The sequence below is a fragment of the Populus alba genome, chromosome 4 (assembly GCF_005239225.2).
Source record: "Populus alba chromosome 4, ASM523922v2, whole genome shotgun sequence".
Classification (NCBI taxonomy): domain Eukaryota; kingdom Viridiplantae; phylum Streptophyta; class Magnoliopsida; order Malpighiales; family Salicaceae; genus Populus; species Populus alba.
The window spans coordinates 9,824,817-9,846,982 of NC_133287.1; the positions used below are offsets into that span (position 1 = coordinate 9,824,817).

The 22,166-nt window shown below is 33.3% G+C and overlaps 3 protein-coding genes across 6 annotated transcripts; all 3 read right to left on the reverse strand.

Annotated features, from left to right (window-relative positions):
- Nucleotides 1-237: 237 nt before the first annotated feature.
- On the reverse strand, nt 238-7,210 carry LOC118055954 (uncharacterized). Of its 3 annotated transcripts, none has more exons than XR_012169646.1 (8): nt 6,732-7,164; nt 6,515-6,648; nt 6,165-6,357; nt 5,185-5,331; nt 3,777-4,418; nt 3,118-3,297; nt 1,894-2,174; nt 238-1,761 (listed from the first exon to the last, which is right to left on the reverse strand). XR_012169646.1 is itself a non-coding variant. In XM_035067987.2 (8 exons), exons 2-8 carry the CDS (start codon nt 6,852-6,854, stop codon nt 1,998-2,000), a joined length of 1,596 nt encoding a protein of 531 aa, XP_034923878.1. In that variant the 5' UTR covers nt 6,855-6,869; nt 7,128-7,210; the 3' UTR covers nt 238-1,997. The 3 variants fall into 3 exon arrangements, 2 of the variants coding, with proteins under 2 accessions (XP_034923878.1, XP_073264683.1); XM_035067987.2 differs by having other exon boundaries at nt 238-2,174; nt 6,732-6,869; nt 7,128-7,210; XM_073408582.1 differs by having other exon boundaries at nt 238-2,174; nt 6,515-6,629; nt 6,732-6,854.
- A 5,498-nt stretch (nt 7,211-12,708) lies between these two features.
- Nucleotides 12,709-14,473, reverse strand: LOC118055955 (uncharacterized). Its single transcript, XM_035067988.2, has 2 exons — nt 13,970-14,473; nt 12,709-13,807 (listed from the first exon to the last, which is right to left on the reverse strand). The coding sequence occupies exons 1-2, from the start codon at nt 14,284-14,286 to the stop codon at nt 12,946-12,948; spliced, it is 1,179 nt and encodes a 392-aa protein (XP_034923879.1). The 5' UTR covers nt 14,287-14,473; the 3' UTR covers nt 12,709-12,945.
- Nucleotides 14,474-15,476: 1,003 nt separating this feature from the next.
- LOC118055956 (uncharacterized) lies at nt 15,477-20,743 on the reverse strand. Of its 2 annotated transcripts, none has more exons than XM_035067990.2 (6): nt 20,570-20,743; nt 19,578-19,916; nt 18,591-18,736; nt 17,555-17,831; nt 16,717-16,989; nt 15,477-16,150 (listed from the first exon to the last, which is right to left on the reverse strand). In XM_035067990.2, the coding sequence occupies exons 2-6, from the start codon at nt 19,884-19,886 to the stop codon at nt 15,668-15,670; spliced, it is 1,488 nt and encodes a 495-aa protein (XP_034923881.1). In that variant the 5' UTR covers nt 19,887-19,916; nt 20,570-20,743; the 3' UTR covers nt 15,477-15,667. The 2 variants fall into 2 exon arrangements, with proteins under 2 accessions (XP_034923881.1, XP_034923880.1); XM_035067989.2 differs by having other exon boundaries at nt 19,578-19,935.
- Nucleotides 20,744-22,166: the final 1,423 nt, after the last annotated feature.

The following is a 22,166-nucleotide window of genomic DNA, read 5'->3' on the forward strand; positions in this document are numbered from 1 at the left end:
ATAAAACAAAAATAAAATCCTTGAAAAAATTTGATCAGTGAAAAAAACCAGAAATAATTTTCGGTTGAAGTGGGTTTGGAAGGGAAAAAACCCGAACCAAACAGAACCGAACATGGTCGGTTTGAACCGGTTTTCGGTTCGGTTCGGTTCAAAAAATTGAAAAAAAATAAATTCAGTTTGGTTGTTTATTTTGGCCCAAAACCGGACCGAACCGAAAATGCTCACCCCTAACTACAATGTTCTTTCATGGGGCTGACAATAGTACATGTAAAAATCCTGCAACCAAAAAATCTATATCTGGAATTCGCCTTCTGTAAGGACAAAAAAAGTATATGCAGAAAAATCATAGAAGACAAGGACCTTTGGCTGCGAAGATGTTCTGTCACGCGTTTGTTTTCGAGGCTGGGGCAAACAACCGTATTTTTCAAGGACTTTTATATCTACTAAATTCTCAATAGTTTTACTAAACTGTGTGTTAGTCTGGTAAAATATCCATGATATATCTTATAAGCTTAATAATAAAGTTATTAAACTTGGTTTGAACATGTAACTTAAACCGGGTTTTACTTCCAACTATTTTGGACATTAACTTAAATAAACTTGAGATGCATAACGAGTTGATATACAACCAAATCTAAATATAATCTAATCGAGTCAACTTCAAAAACTTAAAAACAAAAAAATTAAAACAAGGTTATTTTTTAATAAAATAATAGACCTAATCAGCTGCAAGTTAACTTAACAACATGGTGACTCATGCCCTAAACGAAATCTAATCTCTAGCATTTTCTAACAACTAAGCCTAACAACATTCAAACGAGACAAAACATAGAAAGTTGGTGATGGTGTGGAACTTGTTCGGGTATTATAATCAAGAATTGGAGGTGGATGCATCATGAATTTAAGGATCACATTATTGAAAATTTATCTTCAAAAGTCATTCATTTTCATTTTCCACTAAATTTAGAAAGAAAAGAATGTCCACCTTAAATGGTTTATGGGACTGCAAAAGGGTTTGGAAAACAAATTAGGTGTTTTAACAAAATCCAATGGTTTTGCTCATTTGGTGTCTCTCTTGACACGGTTAGAATATTCTTCATGCATTATATAATTAGACAAAGTGAACAAGAACAAAATTACATTTGTCACATATTGTTATGAGCAAGAAAAGTGATGTTGTAAATTCGAAAGAAATATTATGCGATGAAGCATGAGGTGATGAATTGTATTTTACTACTTTATTCATATTTTTTTAGCAACAAATACTCTTCTTTTTTCTTGGCAAATTATGTGTACTTGAGAGATGGAAAGATTGACTTAAGATGTACTCAGTTTTAAGTAATGAAACTAACCTTAAAAAAAAGCATGAGATTGTCACCATGCCTCAGTAAATGTATTTGGAATGAAGTGAATTGAACATGCACTTCACCAAGTTTCCTTCATGATTAGTTTCTGTGTGTGTATACAAGTATATATTATATTTCAGAAACTAGGCCTGGAACAAGAAAATATAATATTACCTTGTAATTCCATTATCCCGCCTATCCATCCGGTGCAAGGTTGTCGGAGCTAGGGATATACTTGCCTTTCAAATGTTTCCATTGTATACAATAAGGGAGGTGAAGGTGAAGATTTCTGCAATGACTAATTAGTTTGGACTGGATAGGGTTTCCCATGAACATGATGTGTTAGAGAATCATCCCACTCGAAGAGCATCGCCACAGAGAAGAGGCAATAATTCATCTTGATGTCACTCCCTTGCTTCGAGATCCAGAATTGAGGTTTTGGTTGGGAACCGAAATCATCATTGGACCAAATAGGAAGGTAACATGACATTAGTTACAGAGAAGGAAACATTTTTGTGTGGCACGATGGTGAATGGTAACGACGTACCAGACCCTGAGGTTGTCAATTACATGTCAAGAATTGGTATTAGTGTAGACGTACCCTCCAAGAAGGTTCTGGTGAGTGTAAACACAATGCTGAAGAGAAGCATATTAACGGTTGTGATGATAAAGCATTTGAAGATCCTTGCAGTGAGTGCATATCCATGGTGACAAAGGAGGGTCCAGGCAGTAGGAATGGATACATCGAGTCTCGCACAGATGACATCTAATGAGTAGATCCTCTGGTTCCCGACTACGGCATTCACAACACACTGATCCAAATGAGGGCTGTTCAAAAATTAAAAACTAACAATTGAGAATCATATCCAAACAAGAATTCGTCTAAGAACGAAAATGAATACCTACAAAATCTTCAGAAGACTAAGATGTTCAAGACCTAATAAACAGATACTTCTACAATAGAACCCTGTTCATGCAAAACACTAACAATTGTTGCCTAAACGTTTAATCATTCTACACAACTAAACTTCGAAAAGTTTTTCTTTCGCTTCCAGTATAGATATTGTAAAGAAAAATTCAACAAATGGAGATTCTTAAATGCAGAGCCTTGGTGACGGTTTCAATCAGAGTACATATAGCTCTATATACAAGTCCATCATTTTCTCATGTACAAGATATGGTAATACAAATTCAGTATGATAAAAAAGAGTTGATGTGACAATTATCAAAAACTTGGTGTATAATAGACTAATAGGCATTCATAGATTCTATGTATTTTTAATCTCCATTTCACTTGACGATGAATTATCAAATCTTATACACTTGCAATTCATAAGAGTTTAAATTTGTGAAAAATCATCAAGCTCTGAAGGCAACATCATTTTATCTACCGCAAAGCTAAAGTTTCTATATGATTATCATGGAAAAATTCGACATGATTAAGCATCTACACTCATGAACCCAAGGAAATGAAATGAGAATTCAGCGTTTTAATTTTTAGCAGCTTGGATGATTTATCTAGGCTTAACCCCCGTTCGGCACTATGGAGTAAGAGGGTTTAGGAATCTGACACAGCCTGGATGTATTTGAGTCCAGTAAGCGTGGAATTACTACGCTAAAATGCAAGAACTTTGTGATGCTTCAGTATTAACAACGGCAACTGATTGGAGTATTGAGACATGTATGTCATCATGACCAAGTACAACGGCATAGTAATTATCCTGATTAAGAATTGACTAATAAGCTGAACGTCAAACATACAAACACTTACCTCAGCACCAAATTTATTTTGTTCTTGAAGCATACTAAAGAAAACATCTACTGTTGATGAGGCATGCGGTATAGTTTGTGAATAAATTTTTTGATCAGAGGTGGCTGCATCCTCCACCTTTGTTATGATTGAAAAACCAGCCTTGCACAAAGGACAGGTTGAAATTCTTCTCCTGGAAGCCTAAATGAAACATCACCATCAGCAGCAGAAGTAAAATTTTCAACCATAATCCTCCGAAGGGTAAAGACAAACACATCAAGGTAGAGAAATGGAAACGTTATCAATTGGCACCTGAATTGTAACAATCCAAAAAATCTCACTGCAAAGAACAAGTAAACCCAAAGATGCTTGAGACAGTTAATAAACATAATTCATTATCCTTTTTCATTTCAGGGGGAAATTATTAATTTGGGCAACCTAAATTTTCAGATGACAAAGGCAACCTTTCAAAAGCAACTAGCGAGAAGAATGTGTGAAAATTGGATTTGGCAAGAAAATTGATAAGGTGCAAATTACAAACATGACAGGCTAGCAAAGTGTTTGGTCCTTTACAAGTGTCACAAATCACAACTCAATGAATCAAACGTTTTTATACGACATTTAAACAAGTTTATTATTGGAAACAGAATGTAGTAATTAGACAGGAAGAAAATGCATACCATGTGATCAGCCCATTCTTGAATGCATGAATAACAAAATCGATGACCACATGGCAACACAGCTCTGGTTGAACTAAATTCTGTCCAACATATAACACATGATAACTCCGCTGGAGCAGGTAATCTGGCTACAGATTCAAACTGATCCATATCTTTAACCTTTGCATTTAAATTCTCAGCAGCAGAGCCAGAGCTATCTGCTATTTCTGATGCAGTCAGTGCACCCTCAGGACATGAATTTGAATACTCAGAAACAGGTAAGTGATTCCAATGTGTTCCCTCTTCAATGTCATCCAAAGACTCAACTGCTGAAACCCTATTATTAATCACAGCAACATCAGATGTTACTTCAGCTTCAAATATATCAAGTTTCCTTTTGCAACCTGTACGTTTAGCTGTTGATTTACTTTTATTGTTCTTATAAAGTCTAACTGGATGCCACTCTTGGTCAGAATCAGAAAGCACAGTTTCCAAATTGTCTCTGGCAACATTTTTCTTCATAAGCCTTCGACCTTTACGAGAAGGTTCAGCCAAAGCGCTTCCAGTATTGCTAAAAGTATTCCTCCTTCCTCTCACGAAATGCATGTTAGGCACAATATCTGACTCTTCATGTCTTGAAGAATTATAACTTGAACCTCCATGCTATTAAAACGAAACACGAGAGAATTTTTTGTTCAGTAAATCAAATGTTTCCTTTTGATAAAGGAACAATCAAACAAATAGTCTAACAGAAAAAAGCTCATAAAAACATATAAATTGCTTTCGATACAATAAAATCATTAAAAAAAAACAAAACAAACAATGATCCTTAGCAGACAAAAAGAGAACGTGACTGTGGACTTCATGCAGGAAAAGGAAATAACAGGCATATACTTACAGAAGACAAGGTGCATAGACGATGAAGAAAGCTACATTGTCCCACATAAAACCAACAAGACTGTCCATTCCGCATGTAGTCCGGACTATAAGACAGGATTTTAAAGTTTTTCTAGATAGACTTCTAATCTTGCAGAATTTGATTATGCCCTGAATGACACCCTACTCTAAAAGCACTAGGCTTCAGATCAACAAGATTACTTTAGTATCTGGCCACCTCATTTTTCAGTTGATCTATTTAAGCTTACAATGTTCTACTTGATCTCTATATGGATCAATTTTTCATTCCTCTTTATCACTTATATCATGTACAATTTGTTTGGGGAAAAAAGAGATATTAATGCCCTAGGGCATAGAGTTTAGAAGTTTCCAAGGCTAGAATTTCATATTCAGCTCAATTACACAAAGATGTCAAGACATTAACGGAAAAGAGAGCCAAGCACATCAAGAAAACTACAGCAATAGGAACTAGTTCAACGGATGGATCTGGATGAGTACATGAAGCAGGGAGAATTTTGATTGAATTCATTACCTCCAATCCAACTAGCCCAGAAAAAGTAGGGTCCTGAAAACAGCATCTGCTACTTGAACAGTTTTCCTGCTTCGAAGGTTTTTTTGCCTTTTTGAGCTTTGATTTAAATAAATTACTGTTGTTTTTCCCAACATCAGGAACCAAACTCTGCAGTTAAATTACCATGTAGTAAATCAGTGCTGATTGTTTGATTCTTAAATCACTAAATAGACCTACCCAAATCATTCACTGAAAAATAAAGGCTTGTATTAATGCATTGGAAGTCAGAAGAATGGATAATATTCTTAAGTGTGTGTTATCTATAAATAACATGCTAACACAAAAGGATAGCAGAAACTCTTCTTTGGAAAGTCAAACCATAAAGGACAAAGAAAGCTAGCATTTCAGTTATGCTATGTTCAATCTTGAATAATGGCCAAAATTATAGATAAGACAAAATGAAATTGAAGGGCCAAAATTATAGGAGACTCTTCTTTTGAACACGAAACGAGAACCATAAGCATAAGCCTAATGCTAGGATTTCAATCTGGGTGTTCCTTCTGCAAACAAACTGTTGCTACCACACTCAAAATGCTAAAAAAATAGAAATAGAAATAGAAAGTATGAGATACACTGCTAGTGCACCTTCTTGAAAGGTCAGGGTTCGAGGAGCTTTCTGTTGAGCTTTTACTGAAACTCAAACATTCTAACTTAATACAAAAAGAATCACTCCTTTTCATATCATGGTTTTCCTTTTCAACTGATTCGATTTCTCTATTAATTTAACTTGCTTAACTTGTGTTTATTTATGTTTCTCAAGAACAGCTTGTTATGCACATCTGTGATGCATATGCTTAGATGCATAAACTGAAATAGTAAGTATAATGGCAAATCAATTGATTACTTAACATGCATCATTGATCAGAAAAATATGCAATTAGCTCCACAATTTGTGTGTCTGTGTGTGCACGCGCGTGCCAGAGAGAAAGAGAAAGGTTTACCTTTACATCATTCAACAAAAAGGAATCACTCCATGCTGCAAGGCCAGAATCTTCACAGTCCACATCAACTATTCGTCTTTCAGAGTCCTCACAATTGTTGGATTTGTCAGACAACGGTTTTCTCTTCTTATTCAAGGACCCAAGTTTATCAACTTTTGGGACGTCCAAGACTAAAGGCCCCACTTCTTGTCCACTGCAAAGAACAAAAAACTGTTAGCATAAGGTCAAGGCATTTTACAAACGCTAATTGAACATGCAGGAATCCATGATTACTAAAAAGAATTAAAAAATCTCAGTAATAACAAGAACGTGTTGTGCCTTAAAATAGGGATGCTTAGCCATAGCCGTACCTTTCCAACATGTAAGGATACTCCGGAACACGCTTTCCTTGCTTAACACATTCTTCGACCCATCGATGATTGACAACAAGAGTATCAAACTTGCTGGCTAGCTCATATTTCCTCCCTTCAAATTTCCAACATACCTAATAATATCATCCAAATAATTAAAATAAAATAAATCACCAAACTATTAGGTTAAACCTAATTCATGATCACTAGAGTTTACCAAATGTGTAGTGGAATTTGACATTGCACCAACATAACTCGCACCAGATTGAGAGATGAGCTTAATTAGGTTAAACCTCTCGGAGCCATGGTAACCGCTAACAGTTGCCACCACAGATTCCATACCTCTTCAATACTCCTATCATCGATCAAAAATCACAAAATCTATGAAATTGAAACACTAACACTAATAATAATAATAATAATAATAATAATAATAATAATAATAATAATAATAATAATAATAATAATAGCGATTTAGTGAAAACCTAAAAAAGAAAATATACAGATTTCAATTAGAAACTAAACAATAATCAAGCTCTTAATTACACGTTATAGCTTCATTAGCTCCAAATTGAAAGGATAAAGCAAGTAAAAATCGAAAGAAAGATTTCACCGTTTCGGTTAGAGAGGAGATAGCGTTGAGACTAATCGTTTATGTCTTCTATTTCATTTGCAGAGGGAAAGGGAGAGGGAGAGGGAGAGGGAGAGGGGAGTGGTTTTGCTTGCCGGGAAATGAAAATTTTGAATTCTTAGGACCTGCGCCTTTGATGGGCTGAGTCTGATTGGGCCTTATAAAAAAGACAGATGTTCCATTGCCTTTTTCCTTTTTTTTTTTTTTTTACCGGTTTAGGGTCAGAGTCCATGAATCCTTTTTCAAATATAAAAATTAAATTTATTTTTTTAATCAGGTTGTATCTTTCTTTGCATTATAAGAAAAACTAAAACGTTCTATAGAAAAAATGGTTCATATAAAATAGTTTATAGTAAATTTTTAAATTTTATTTGTTTACTGAAAAATAATTTTAATTTATAAAATTTAATAAAAAAAAAATATATTATAAATAGTAATCTAATTACAATATCATCTATCTATTTTAATTATGGCGTCCATCTCATCTCTTCCACCACCATCTTTTTATTTTGTCATAATTATAATTATTTCACCACCACCTCTTCTTTTATCATTGTTATCTAACTGTTATTGTCATTATTAAAAAATATTTTAAGCAAAACAAACTAACTCTACTAGTAGATGTATTTGTTTGTATCTTTTTTTTTAAGAAAAAAAAAAACTTTAAGGTCTTATTTGAGAGTATAGTAAAGATTTTTCAAAGTATTTTTTATTTAGAAATGTATCAAATAATATTTTTTTTTTATTTTTTAAATTTATTTTTAATAGCAACACATCAAAACAATCTAAAACACTAAAATTAAAATTTTATATATATATTTTCAAAATCAGGGTTGAAATGCAATGATAAACATGAACTAAAATAAAAATGTGATATAGACTTGTTTAAGGGGAATCTTCTTTGTTGAATGGTGGTGGTTGAAGCCTCTAATGTGTCTGTTTAAATCCTAAAAATTAGAGTTTTTTAATTGAAAATTTACATATTTTAATTTGGTCTTTGTTGTTTTAAATTTTGCATATACACACTCAATTGACCTTGAAACTTTTTTAATTTTTTTAATCTCACCTCTAGAAATAGAACTCATTTGATTTAAACACCTTTTTTAAATTGGTATTTGGTTTTTAATTTGTTTAATTTAATCCTTATCAACAATCAAACTTTCAATTTCTTCCAAATTAACCACTAATTTTGATTTATTTTAGTCCTCAAACTTGCACATTTGTTGTACTTTGATTTTTGGTTCTGAATTTCTTCAATTTGACCCTTAATTGACCCCTATACTTGATTTTCTTGTAATTTTAACCCTAATTTCATTTGATTAAGCTTGTAAAAATTAAATTTGGTCCTTTAAAATTATAATCTTCTCAATTAAGTCTAAATTAGGCTTTCAAGTTTAATTTATTACCAATTAAGCCCTTAATAAAATTAATTTAACCCATTAGAAGTCTAATTAAATCCTTACAATTAATTAAATTATTTTTTAAATCAAATTATTTTTTACCATTCATCCAGGTTGCTTTTGAACTTGAGTGTATGTTCTATATTTTTATGTTTTGTTTTTTAATCTTTGGACCTACCAAGTAAACTAAGTCACATCGAGATAGTTTTTCAGATGATTTAATTAGGAATCTAGACTTGACAAAGACTTTAACAAGGAGTTATCAAGTTTGATTTGCTAGACCGGATTTAATAATAATATCAAAAAATTCAATAGTAGTTTATGCTTAAATTTTTTTTTAGTCCTTGTAATTCTCACATGCCATCCTAAAGTAAACTAGTTATCTAACTAATAATTCTCACATGCCATCCTAAAGTAAACTAGTTATCTAACTAATAATTCTCACATGCCATCCTATAAAGTAGCAAAAAACCTTTTGCCTTTTCCTTTGCAGAACAAAACCTTTCCCAGTGGATTAAGGGAAACAGTACTGAACACCTCTGGCAATATCTACCATAGTTTTAATATTCAATTCGGTGACCGCCCGATCCAAAACCTAGATTTTAAATTTTAATCTAATCGGTTGGGTTAAATTTTTTTTTTTAAAAAAATCAAAATAATGTTATTTTAGTAAAAAAAAAAACAGTCAACGGGTTTATGGCCGGGTCTTGACTGAGTTTTGCCATATCAACCGGGTCTTCGGGTCAGCTGGATCACACCAGGTTTTTCTTTATTTTTTTTTCTCTAGTCACAGGTCAGCTGGGTCCTGGGTCGACTTGGATTTCAAAACTATGATATCTACTGTTTATTTCCGCAATCAACAACATTTTCACCGATAAGTGAGATAAAGCATAACTCAACAGAGAACAAAAATCAGATCAAGATCAAGGATCGATCTGATTTGAGCTAAAAACCCAATTGGGGTGAAGGCTTCATTTTGATACAGTTTGCTGCCTTTGATGATACTACTCGGCTCGTAACTATTTTAGCATCAGCGATTTTTTGGCGTGAGTAGTTTTTTTTTTTTTGTTTTTTTATCATAAGCAAAAACCATTATGAAGGATTATAAACACAGAACACCTACTACTGTTATAAAAAACAATGACATAAAATTTCATGAAAAAAATAACAGAAAGGTAATTAATCAAACAATATCAAAAAATGTTGGGACCAAATGAAATCTGAAAAATAACTTTGAAGGGTTGTCCTAAAAGATTGCTCACTAATATAATAACAAGACTATGATTTTGTGAAAAACAAATTGGACTTTTAATGGTGTCGAATGAAAAAATATCAAATTAATTTTTAGTCAACAAACTAATCCGTTTGTTTGCAGGAAAGTGAATTCCTTTTGGAAAGTGAATTCCGGGGAAAGTGAATTCCTGGAAAGTGAATTCCGGGAAAGTATTTTCCGATGTTTGGTAGTGTTATGGAAAATGAACTGGAAAACACTTTCCAGTGTTTGGTTATGTCATGGAAAATGAGCTGTAAAATAACTTATTAATATTTTATTTTTCTCAAGTTTATTAAAATAATGAGGAACAAATCTTACAAATTAAAAAGTTGAATGAGAATGAAATTGAAAAAAAAATATAATTTCATAAATTATCTCAAATAACACAAATAATAATCAAAATAACAGGGATCAAATCTAAAAATTAAAAAAAATGAAAAATGAAGAAATTAAAATAATAATAATCAACATTTCATAAATTATTTCAAATAAAATAAGTAACAATCAAAAGAATAAGGATCAAATTTGATAAATAAAAAATTTCAATAAAAAAATGATAAGAAAAAAGCAAATAGCAATTATAAAAATAAGGACCAAAGTTAATATAAAAATAAAATTTTAAGAGATGAAATTGAAAAATAAATATTCAAAACAAAATATATATATAGCAATCAAAAGTTTGAGGATCAAATTTGATATAATCAGCAAATAATGACATTTTTAAATGTTTCACAACTTCCGGAAAGTGTTTTCCCCTCAAATTTTTCAGGAAAACACTTTCCTGAAAACCAAGCCAAATTTTCCTTTTACTGGAAAGTGTTTTCCATTGACCAACTTTCCTACTGGCAAACAAACACAAGAAAGTTTGGAAAGTGCTTTCCCGGAAACCACTTTCCGGAAAACAAACACAGCTAAAAGGAAAACACTTTCCTGAAAACCAAGTCAATTTTTTTTTTGACTAAAATTGACTGGAAAGTGTTTTCCGTTGACTAGAAAGTGTTTTTCGCTGACCGGAAATTGTTTTCCGTTGACCAACTTTCCAAATGACAAACAAACACAGGAAAGTTTGGAAAATGGTTTCCCGGAAACTACTTTCCGAGAAACAAACAAGGCCTTTTACAAACAAGAGTAAAATGTAAGGAAAACACTAAAATTTTTTTTAAATAAAGCAAAACAATCCATGCACACGCCCATCCAAAAGAGGCATAGTCCACGTGTTAGGCTTTTTTTTTTCTTTTTTGTTTCTGTATATTAAAAGGAGGACAAGACGTTATTTGCTGACCCAATTTCATGCGACCGAAGAGTCTCTAGAAAGTCAGGCCACAAATTATTATTTTCAAAAAAACTCAATTTTAACCCAGTTTATTACCCTCATAAACCTTATTAAATCTATCAATTACCTCAAATAACCCAAAAATAATTTAAAAAACCAAAATCAGCTTGAAATAAAAAAACCACCCTCTCAAGCTAAGATGCACCATTTCAGAAGATGGAAAAAATAAAAAATATCTAGGTAGAGTTTTCATTGTCAAATGGAACATGTTGATACCAAAATCAGTGTTAATAAAGATTTTTTATATAATTAGAATTTAACCATTTTCTCTTTCATTTCTCAAAATAGTGAATGAAAAATAAAAAAAATAAAGTTATGTACCACAATTAAAATTTTAAAATATTAAGGGACCAAAAACTTATTATTTAAAAAGTAAGAGGATTGAAGTGAACTTTTCACCATATTTTTTAAATTGCCTTCCTTTTTCTGTGCCCTTTTCACTTTATTATTATGTCTTTGAATCTTGCTTTTTCTCAACAAATATGTTTAAACTAGCCATCATCTTGACCTTGCAAGGACATAATTAAAAATAAAAAATTGAGGGACAAAAAAAATATAAGAATCATCACAAATCCACCATGCTTTGTATTAGGGTTAACAATGATGTGGTAAGCAATATTTTCACCATGTCTTTTAGTGTTTGTTAATAATATACAACACAATAGTGATTTTTAAGTAATATAAAATCTTTATCAACAAGTTATATATTTATTCACCAAATATATCTAAATTATCATAGTCACACTTACAAAATATCATTGTTTATTGTAATATTACTTTATATTTTTTTTAATTTAACCCTTCAACAACTGATTTTTTTTTTAGTTTTTTTTTTCTAGTTTTATCATTTAATATTTGATTGTGTTTAAGAATTGTGCTTTATGATTTTATTTTTATTTTTTTATGTTAGGTTATTTACTGATCTTATGAAATTAGTTTTTTTTTTCTTAATTTCAACCTTCAACAATATATATGTTGGAAGTGAGGCTTCATAATTTTTTTTATTTGATTTCTATAAAATTATCTCAATCTCATGACTCAGGTCACGAGTTTAACAGGTTAGATCGAGTTATCTCAGGTTATTTCTTGGGTCGCTTTTTCTAATTGATTTTTTTTATTTCATTTTTCAACATTGAGTTGGTTGAAAATTGAATCATTTAATTTTAATCGATTTGCTTTATATGAGATTATCTCGATCTCATAACCCGGGTTGTAGATTTGATAGGTTGACTCTCTTAATTTTTTTGTCATTTTATAATTGGGATTTGTAATATTTTTTTATTTGCTTTTCATAGAATTATCCCGATCTCAAAACCCAAGTTTCGGGTTTGACAGGTTGATCCATATCGCCTCAATTTATTAGTTTGATTTTTTAATATTAAATTATTTAAAAATTAAATTTTATAATTCTTTTCCAATTTTTTTTATATTATTATTATTATTATTTTATTTTCAATCTTCAACATGATATATTAAAAGCATCATGATTATTTTTTTCATGTCTCCACTCCGCAATCGTCTTTTATTTGTTTATGTTAAGGAAAAGAAAGCAGACACTAAAGCCTAACAAGGAGATAGCAGCAATTTCTTTCTCTAAGCAAAAGCGAGCCCTGAGCACACAAGTTGTTTTCAAAAAACCACAGCACCACCAAAGTTCACATTTTTTTTTTCTGCAACAACTAATACCATAAAGACCACAATCTAACAACACTATATACACAGAAATCCAATGCCATAGGCGCATCATTTGGTGTTTTCAGATTGTAATATACGAGGGGAGGGAGGGAGGAGATCTTATTCCCATTTGCTCTTGATTTTATGGGTGTGTCTGAAGTCGCATCTCAGCACCAAGCTTCCATCCATCCTTCTCAGCACAAAACTCTCCACCAACACATAGCAACCAAACTTTCTCCACCCATTTTCACTTCTGATCTCCACCGCTCTCTCCACCGTCTCATTTACATCTCCCCCATCGATCCATCCTCCTGCCTCTTGCACCCATTTCATTTTTTCAACAGTTGCAGCACTTACACCCACCCTAAACCCTCTCCCGCTGCTATTTCTGCTTACAGCTCTATACCATATAACCCCACCATGACTTACTCCACCGTCCCTTGTCGCTTCCATGCCAAAGACTAAATCCATTTCCCTTTGCACAATTACACTCACCATTATAGTACTTTCTGCTTCATTGTTGGCGTTCTCACATGAATATATCTCCTTCCAGTATTGCTCAAGAGTCATGCTGTATAACATTGTTCTCTTCATTTGCTCCCTTATTCTAGGTTCTTCTCTAACAAGCACAAAAGGGCAGTACCATCTCCCGACAGTCACACGAGAGGAACTCTTGGTAGACAATGGAAAGTCGAAGCTTGGAAGTTGTGATCGGAGAGGGACATCAAGACCTAAAGCTTCACTTAGTTGAAATCTGTAAGACCTTGAGCTTCTAACTTCCCAACCCTTTTTTCTTAGAAATCTTGGAGGAAAACCATCTGGAGCAAGAGACTTAGAGAAGAAACTCTTTCCATGATGTCTATAAATCTTGAATTGCTGGTATATGTTTCTGTAATCAAATGGCTTCGGTTTTACGTCTTTTATGACACTCTTGAAGCACCATAAACCCATGTCCATCTCCCTTGAACATGTGCAAGCTTGCCTGCAAGTTATACAGCACTATTAAATGCTCAAATCAACTAGTTAAGATTGTCTGATTTAGGAAAAAATATACAATGCTAGCTTTGCATTTTTTTGCATTTTGTTTTTGTGTAGATTATGTGCATATAAACGTTATTAATATTTAGAGAGGGAAATTGCATACCCTTTTTGTGAGCCCTTAGCTTTGATAACATAATAGCAATTAGAGGACAGAGGCTGATCAAGAACGGGGATAAACCAAGCCTTCTTAACTATAGTTTCTTCATGATCAGACGAGTGAACTACAGATAGTATCTTGTCTTGAGGGAATGGGAGCTTTTTAACTCTCCTGCTCTTACGAATACCCCAACAATACGTCTCCTGTGCTTCTGCTTCTTCATCGGTAATTACCAGGTAACCGGTGTATGGACCTTCAGGTGGCTCTCTTGAAAGAGCACTCGGGAAATTCCTGTACAAGGAAAGTGGCCTCGTCACATACATCTTTCTTCTCCCACAGTCGGTGCAATGAAAGTGTGAGCTAGATATAGCTGATCGATGCCTTGTGTATTAAGGTATGAACAGTGGCTTTCATCATGTCATCACATCATATCAGCTAGTCATGCAATAGTAATTATAATTGGCAGGGATTTGCATGATTTTGTTAAAGACAGCATATCCAGTGAAGAAAAGAGAGCTTTATTGGTAAAGGCAGTTGCAATTAAAGATAAAATAAGATCAAAGCAAGGATGCTGCTTTACTTTTTACCATCCACTTTCGCTGTGCAATACGTAATCGCATCCTTTTTTCTGGCTGCTGCATTAGAAGTTGAGTTAGATTTGATACACAATAATTGTAATTTTCAATATAGATGGATCTAATCCAGTGGATTCTTGTCAACTATAGTTATTATTATTAAAAAAAACCTGCAAAGGAATTTTTTTTATTCAGGTAGCTTCTTGCAGATGTTACTTTACAAGTTCGATGGGTATGATGAATGGTTTTTGATATATAATATTTTTTTAAAAGTATTTTTTAATTAAAAATATATTAATTTTTATATGTATATCAAAATCATAAAAAAAATCTATAAAATATTAATTTAATGGTTTTTTTTTTAAAAAACAAATTAAAAATCATTTTAAAAATTAAAAACTACTGTATTGTTGTCAAACTGGCCCTGTCATTGCACATTTCTTTTATTTGACATAATCAAATAGTAAATTGAAAATTTACAATGTGCAACTGTCTAATGCCAAAGTAGCAGAACCGGTATGCTTCTCATCATGCACCTCCCAAGAACTTTATTAGGTCTGTGTAACCACAGCATAAAACATGTAAACCAAGGGAAAGAGAAGATGCTTGTACAGCAGCAGAAAAAACAAGCAGCTGCAGCTCACTCAAGTCAATATCTGAAAGACATGAGTTGGCTAAGAAGATGAACTTAACTAATGGAAAAAAAACCATGGACACAAGTTTTCGACTGCCAATTACAAAGGGATTTTTCCATCTTTTGGTGTAAGAAAAAGTATACGAAGGGTTGGGAAATTCTTGTCAGTCAATAGGTAGGGAAACAACCGAATCAAGTGGCATCTTCAAAAGTATGGATCAAGCAAAATGACAAAATATGTGCTGGTTTTCACAGGCGTGATATGGAATGACCATTACCAAGGATCTATCCCGTGAGAGAAGGATCATTTGAATACTTTTCCTTTGTATTATTTTGCAGGTTAGTACAAATCGCTCATATTTCTGTAAAGCAGAAGCATTCAAATCTCAATAATTTCAACATCATCAAATAATGGTTCCTTTTCCCTCTCTTTTAAGCTGAAAAATCACCTTATTGAGAACCCCAGGCCATGCCAGTTGTTCTTGGATAAGCAGCTTATGCATTAAGTTCGAGAAATGCCTTGATAATACCCATCATTTGTCCCCCTGGAAACCGTCCAAGGCATCCTCTTGCTGCCGCTATCTCACTAAGTTCACAAACTGAATCACCGCTGAAAGCTTTAAGCTGTTTGCTGCTTCTCTCCTTTCCCACCTTCTCAGCTTCCACAAGGTCTTCACCAGCCTCAACAGTAGGAATAGGAAATGGATCAAGGGAAGTTTCCATGATGATGGACTCTCCACCCAAGGCACCCACAAAATCTCTCAACCGGCACATCGAAAACGGAACTGGTTCAAAACTATGGTCTCCATATTCAACCGGTGTAGAGTGATCTCCAGTGACACAAATGAAATACTGAAACTTTCCGGTTGATTCTGCTTGCAAGAGGAGCTTGGCCAGCTGGCCAATAGTTCGATCTACAGCTTCCAATGCTTTAACTTTCAAAATGCTTGCCTTGTCATGGCCTGCATCATCTATTGCCTGAAATGCCAAATATCAAGTAAATCAACTACCAAGAAGACATTGAGAACTTCAAATCTAGGCATAGAGGTCAGGCATTCAACCTTTCAAACAATTTTCTATCCAGACCAGATAAGTCACAAGGGAACTAAATAAACTGGTAAACAATGAGAGGGGAAGAAAGCCTCCCAGAAATAAATGATTCTTAGAGCTATCAATTTACCCTGTCAAGAAATGAAATGTGCTATTTTCCCAAACAACATGCTGGAGTTGTCCTGAACTCTTACAGTCCAAGCTCAATCAGTCTCAAAGCTTTTGGGTGTTGAATCCTGGAAAGGATCCATCTCTAGAAAGTCCTTGGTCTGTAACATGACTATACAGCATCATATACCATTTTGGCCTAAAATGCAAGGAAGCTACCGATAGTATTTTCTATCTAACCATGATTACTACGAAAGCATTTATCAAAGAACAGAAAAAGATGAGGAAGCTAGGTGAAACAATAAAAAACTCATTCTGCTACAAAAGGCAGCCTTTTCTAATCATGAAAAAGATAGAGATAATACACACAATGAGAAGGTTAAGACCTTAATGTGGAGAAACCCAAAGTCATAGCCATCTGGTCGTCCTGGTTTGTGCTCGTCCTCCCCTGGTACAAATACACTGGGAGAAGGCGCCAATGGAGCTGAGAGTGCATTAGCTATGACAGTTGCTTTGGAAGTCAAAAGTGTTCGATAATCTCCGGTTGCTCCAGGAGCTTCTAGAATATCAATATCTAGTGATAATCCCAAACCAGCAATAATTTTAGTGGGAGCTACCATGCATGCCCATAAACCATGTTTATCCTGAAAAGAAGGTACCTGAAAAGTAATATGATAAGAAATATACTCAAATTTGTACTGCATAGAAAAATTAGTAAGAAACATCTGATATGATACAACTCTTCATTAAAAATCTCAGCCCCTTATTCCTTTTCTACCCAGAACTGTTCAAATGAAGAACATTTAGATCTATCAAGTTTTATGGCAACCTCACACCCTTAATTATTGCACAGAGACTGCAGCAGAATTATGAAATTTTTGAAGTTAAGAATGCAACAACAGTCCCACCTCTCTCATGCTGCAAGCGATATTTAGTGAAATTTTACTTCCCATACAATTTGTCATCCAAAAAATGACACATTCAAAATGAAAAGCCTAAATCAATACTTGAGTCATTTAGAAGTTCCTCAAGTTGGTACAGTTATTGTTCATCTTACAAGTAAATATAAAGGGAAATGGCACAGATGTTGTTTTCAAGCAATAAAGCAATTTCTACCTCTTGATCGCTAAAATGAATGAGAAGTTGAAATTTAATTTCCTAAGGTGCTCACTACCTTTCCTGGAAAAAATAGACATGATTCATGGAAGGATTGAGAAAACGCACCTCAATTCGAATGCCACATCCTCGTAAAAGGACCACATTGGCAATATTCTTACCTTCTGCTGCTCGTTTTGCATTTAGTGGGTGAGAAACCAGAATACGAGATATCTCCCTGGATAACTCATTAACAACTGCAGCTGTATGTCTTGCCTTGTCGGTGCTATCTAAGGCTTCAGCTTGAAGAAGTAAGCGGTTGTCCTTAAGTGGATCTGTTGCTGATATATTCCCACTCAGTTTTGGACCTTTCACCACTACTCCACATCTATGTTCTGTTGCATACCTGTATGAAGTGGTTTCTTGTTATTTTTCCATCCTGTGTTAGGACCTTGCCCTTCAACTGAGGGACCGAATGTTTCATAATCAAGGTTTCAGAGATTTTTCAAGGATTTATGCTAGACGGTTGGAGAAGAGCAATACAGCGAAAAAAGACAATTAGCCAATCACATCTGCTATTCTGAACTTGCTAATTTAGGCATGCTTTTTTTCTCTTTAAATCTTATCTTAGAGTAATTTAGAAGTTACCCATTTCGAACATGCACCCCCACTTAGCCAAACACTAATAATAATAATAATAAAAGGGGGATAATTAGCATCTGTATAAGAAAAATTCGAACTTGAAAGTTCCAAAGAAACTTTTAAACAAAAAGAAAAAATGTGGATGCAATTTTCTAAATTAACAATTGAATAAAGCCATTCTCAAACACCTATGTAAAGTAAACTTGGTAAAAGCTCCTTCACATCAGTGTGTTAATTTGATTTTGTGAGCTTGTTTACAGCCAACAAAACAAGGTTAACTCAAATTTTCAGTGACACGAAGAAACTTGCAACAAAGTTGTGAATGATCCATTCTAAGAAAGTTTGTCCAATCAACTTGTTTGAAAGTCCATAATTTTTCAGATAAAGAAGGATGGCTATGCCCCACCAGAAAAAAAAAGAAGAAGGAAGGGTGGCTAGTTTAAATTTTCAGATTATCCAGTTTAAGCACATTCTTGTTGTCTTGATCAATCAATAAGTTACTGCATTTAAAAAGAATTTGCACCTGACTCTGATTTCATATTCTGGGAAAGACGGCAACCTCATTCCATCCAGAGCTGCACAGAGAATAGGCCCTTCTTCTTCAAAATGCCTATCAGCCCTTCTACTGGTGACTATTCCAGTTTTCTCATCTAACGTTGCAAAATTTGACTGCAGATAAAAAGACAACAGAAATGCATTAAATGGGAAAACCAACAATGAGAAATTGTGGTTTCTCCAATGTTAAAATGTTTTTTGCAACAAATATAACTGGAAGCATAATATATGAATAGAAATAGCAAGGGATGGAAAGGGAAAAAAAACTGTTGAGTTATGTTAGAGCTGGAAAATTGTGCACTTCATGAACCGCAGGGCTTTTTCTACCCAGACAGTTCACATAACTCTTTGTATTAATATATAGATAAAACATAAGGGACTATTAGGGGGAAGAGATTCATTTTTAGCCCATAAAAGTGAGAAACAAAAGTTATAAAATGCTCTGACTCCCTGACATGCAGGAAAGTTTAATGTGGAGAGCACAATTATCCCATGAATAAATAAATAAAAAATAGCAAGATAATACAAGAATGTTCTTCCCTGATATAGAAAGCATCACAAGAAAAAAAAGAAGGAAAAAGACATGGAATTAACTTCAAGATCCTAAGCGCATATTTTCTAGTAATCATGTAAAATTTCTCTAGATAAAGACAAATCTACAAAGACCATCTTTGGCTGAAGTAGTATTCCACCCCTGATTCTAAGGTATTAAATATAGTTTCTGTGTTCAGCTGTGCATTTAGTACCACACCTAAATTCCTTTACAAATAAAGGTTCATGAGTAAATGACAAAGTGCATTCTTGGAGTATAGAATATAATACCTGTATTTGCTATGACAACATTCCACATGCTTAATACAAGAATGAGAAAGTGTTTAACAAGGGGGCAAGACCAATATAAAAATAAATCTTTCAAAAGTGGTTAAAGTACACACACACACACACACACACTCACTTTGAATGCAATATCGCCAGAAGACATTGCCAATCCAGCACCCATGGACTCAAAAGCTCCTCGACCCCGATAGTACACTCTTGGGTCATAACCTAACAAGGAAAGGTGAGCAGTGTCACTTCCACAACCCAAGCCTACTTCAACAGGGTCCATAAGGCCATTAACTCCGCCGGATGCTATAGCATCTAAGTTAGGCACGTTTGCTGCTTGCAAAGGAGTCTTGTAGCCAAGCCTCGGCAATGACACATCACCCAATCCATCGATCAGGATAAATGCCACTCTCCTCTTTGGCTGCTGAGGAGTAACCATACTTCTATATGTTATGTCTAATTCCGCCTCCTGGTTAAATTACAAGTTGCTGTCCATAAAAAAATGATAATTTTAATTATATGCTAACTCAAAGCAAAGCGTTCACGAGCTGAGCCAGGAGACAATTTAAAGCTACATCTTATACATACCGAGCACTTTCCATATATCAGAACTAAGTCATGTTTATTAAAATTTACCCATTTCAGTTTTGGCATGCAATTCAATGCTAAATTCACATAGAGATTAAAATTATAAACTCAAAAGCCAGTGACTTTAATGAGTGAAACTAAAGTTTATTTTAAGCACACAATGTAATATACATATTAATTCGATCTTGTTGCTTTCCAAAACAAAAATCTACAATAACTCAATATGACAGATCCTGATTTCTTCAAATTGAGAGCAAATAACAAAATGGGTTTCTTTCATCATATCTAAAATACAGTAACAAACACCAGAACAAGCTAAAAACAATCAGAGAATATCTCACAAAGGAATAATCAACCAAGAAAGAAACAAAAATCAAGTGCTTCAATACCTTCGATTCTAACCAACCAAAAAAAAAAAATACTTTCAATGATAATTCAATGAAATCTTAAGAAATTAAGAATTGCATGTTAAACCAAGAACAGAAACAAGAACAATTAAAAGAATCAATAGCTGCATGATCATATAACCCTTACCTCAAAAGACCAAAAAAAAAGAAGAAGCTTGAATGGTGATTCAATTTAGTGATTTGGGCTCAAAAAATGAAGACAAGAGCTCTTAAAAATGTAGTGATGAGTTGGGATTTGATTTTTTAACAATGGAGAATCTTTTAGATATGAGTGTCAGCTACTTTTTTGCTTTGGCTTTGAAGGGCTAAAACTTAAAAGAAGTTCAAAAATCCAGGCAAATTAATAATAATTTAACATAATTTTTTTTTTTTTTTTATTTACGTGGTTGTCCGGCCCAGCTTGCGCGTACCACGACTAATCCTACGACTCACTGAACATCCTGCAAACTCAGTGAGCATGTAAGGCACCGCGGAAGTGATAAGCGTACACGATGAGGTTTGAACCCAAGATGCAGAGAAAAGGAACAAATCCCTTCAACCGTTGGGCCAAGAACTTAAGTGCAATTTTACATAAATTTTTGTATTTACGTTTGATAAATCAACTGATTTGCCACTTGATGGATGTGCTTGGTTACCTGGATATTCCTGCTCTGCTATCAGATTTGTCATGTCCACCCTCAGTGACCGGATGGGTTTATATGCCGGATCCGAATAACACTTTTGGTTCAGCTTGGACTTAGCCAGTCGTTTGGGCCCTTTATTTTGTTTTTGCTCAATTAATTTATTTAGCCTCTCGAAGAATTTCATCTATTAATTTTATTTTCACAATTCTCCATATTTCTCAAAAGAATTTAAAGAATTTTTATTCAGTGCCATTCCAGAAGAGTGTAATAAGAAAAGTTAATAGATATAATTTAAAAATATATCTAAAAAAATAATAGAAAATACTTAGATTGATAAACAAGCAATGACCTACATGCCTAAATTATCATTTCACAATATAAAAAAGAAGATACTATTCATCTAGTTATAAATATTTATTAAACACTATAAACTTTTTCTAACAAGGAATTTTTTTCAAGTTAAAAAAAAAAATACAGATGCAATTACATGAAGTAATGAAAAAACTTAACATAAAAATTGAATTTTTATGAGCTGTGATCCTAGGCCTAGACGTCTAGGCTTAATATAAATCTTGTGTCTAGATTTATTAGTTGTTGAGTTTGATGGATGGTTTAGAAATTTGTCTGAAAAAAAAAGTCCCTCGTGAAACGAAAAACTTTCCAATACTTGAAAATTTAGTGTTATCCTAGGATAAAAAATTATACTTACATAATACTTAAAAAATTAGTGTTATCCTAGGATAAAAAATTATACTTACATAGAATATGTCAATGAATTATAAAACAAATTATATGTGGACAATTTCGTATTTTAACTTCCTGTAACTCAAAAAAGTATTTAGCATGTACATATTGGAAAAACACCATATATGCTGACTTAGAAATACTATTCACTAGAATAATGTAATGAATGTTTTACCTTTTTATCCAAAAAAGCTTAACACTGATTATCAAAAGCATTAAAATGTTTTCATAAGGCTCATTTGTCTTTACTAAATCAACCAGGGGTAAATAAAATCTTTTTTTTTCATTTAATAATACTTTTTGGAAGTAAAAAAAAATGGTGTTAAAGGGTATTTTTGTTTTTCTATAATGATTTTT

Bases quoted from the DNA above. Each gene is read 5' to 3' on its own strand.
- LOC118055954 (XM_035067987.2), bottom strand. From the start codon at position 6,854: ATGGAATCTGTGGTGGCAACTGTTAGCGGTTACCATGGCTCCGAGAGG. The intron at 5,332-6,164 runs GTAAACCTTTCT...ATTTAACTGCAG, and splicing joins TTTTGTTGAATGATGTAAAG to AGTTTGGTTCCTGATGTTGG. The intron at 3,298-3,776 runs GTATGCATTTTC...TGTTTCATTTAG, and splicing joins AAGAATGGGCTGATCACATG to GCTTCCAGGAGAAGAATTTC.
- LOC118055955 (XM_035067988.2), bottom strand. From the start codon at position 14,286: ATGTATGTGACGAGGCCACTTTCCTTGTACAGGAATTTCCCGAGTGCT. The intron at 13,808-13,969 runs GTATGCAATTTC...TATAACTTGCAG, and splicing joins GCTAAGGGCTCACAAAAAGG to GCAAGCTTGCACATGTTCAA.
- LOC118055956 (XM_035067990.2), bottom strand. From the start codon at position 19,886: ATGGTTACTCCTCAGCAGCCAAAGAGGAGAGTGGCATTTATCCTGATC. The intron at 18,737-19,577 runs GTGAGTGTGTGT...TTTTATCTGCAG, and splicing joins CTGGCGATATTGCATTCAAA to TCAAATTTTGCAACGTTAGA. The intron at 17,832-18,590 runs GTGCAAATTCTT...CACTTCATACAG, and splicing joins GAATATGAAATCAGAGTCAG to GTATGCAACAGAACATAGAT.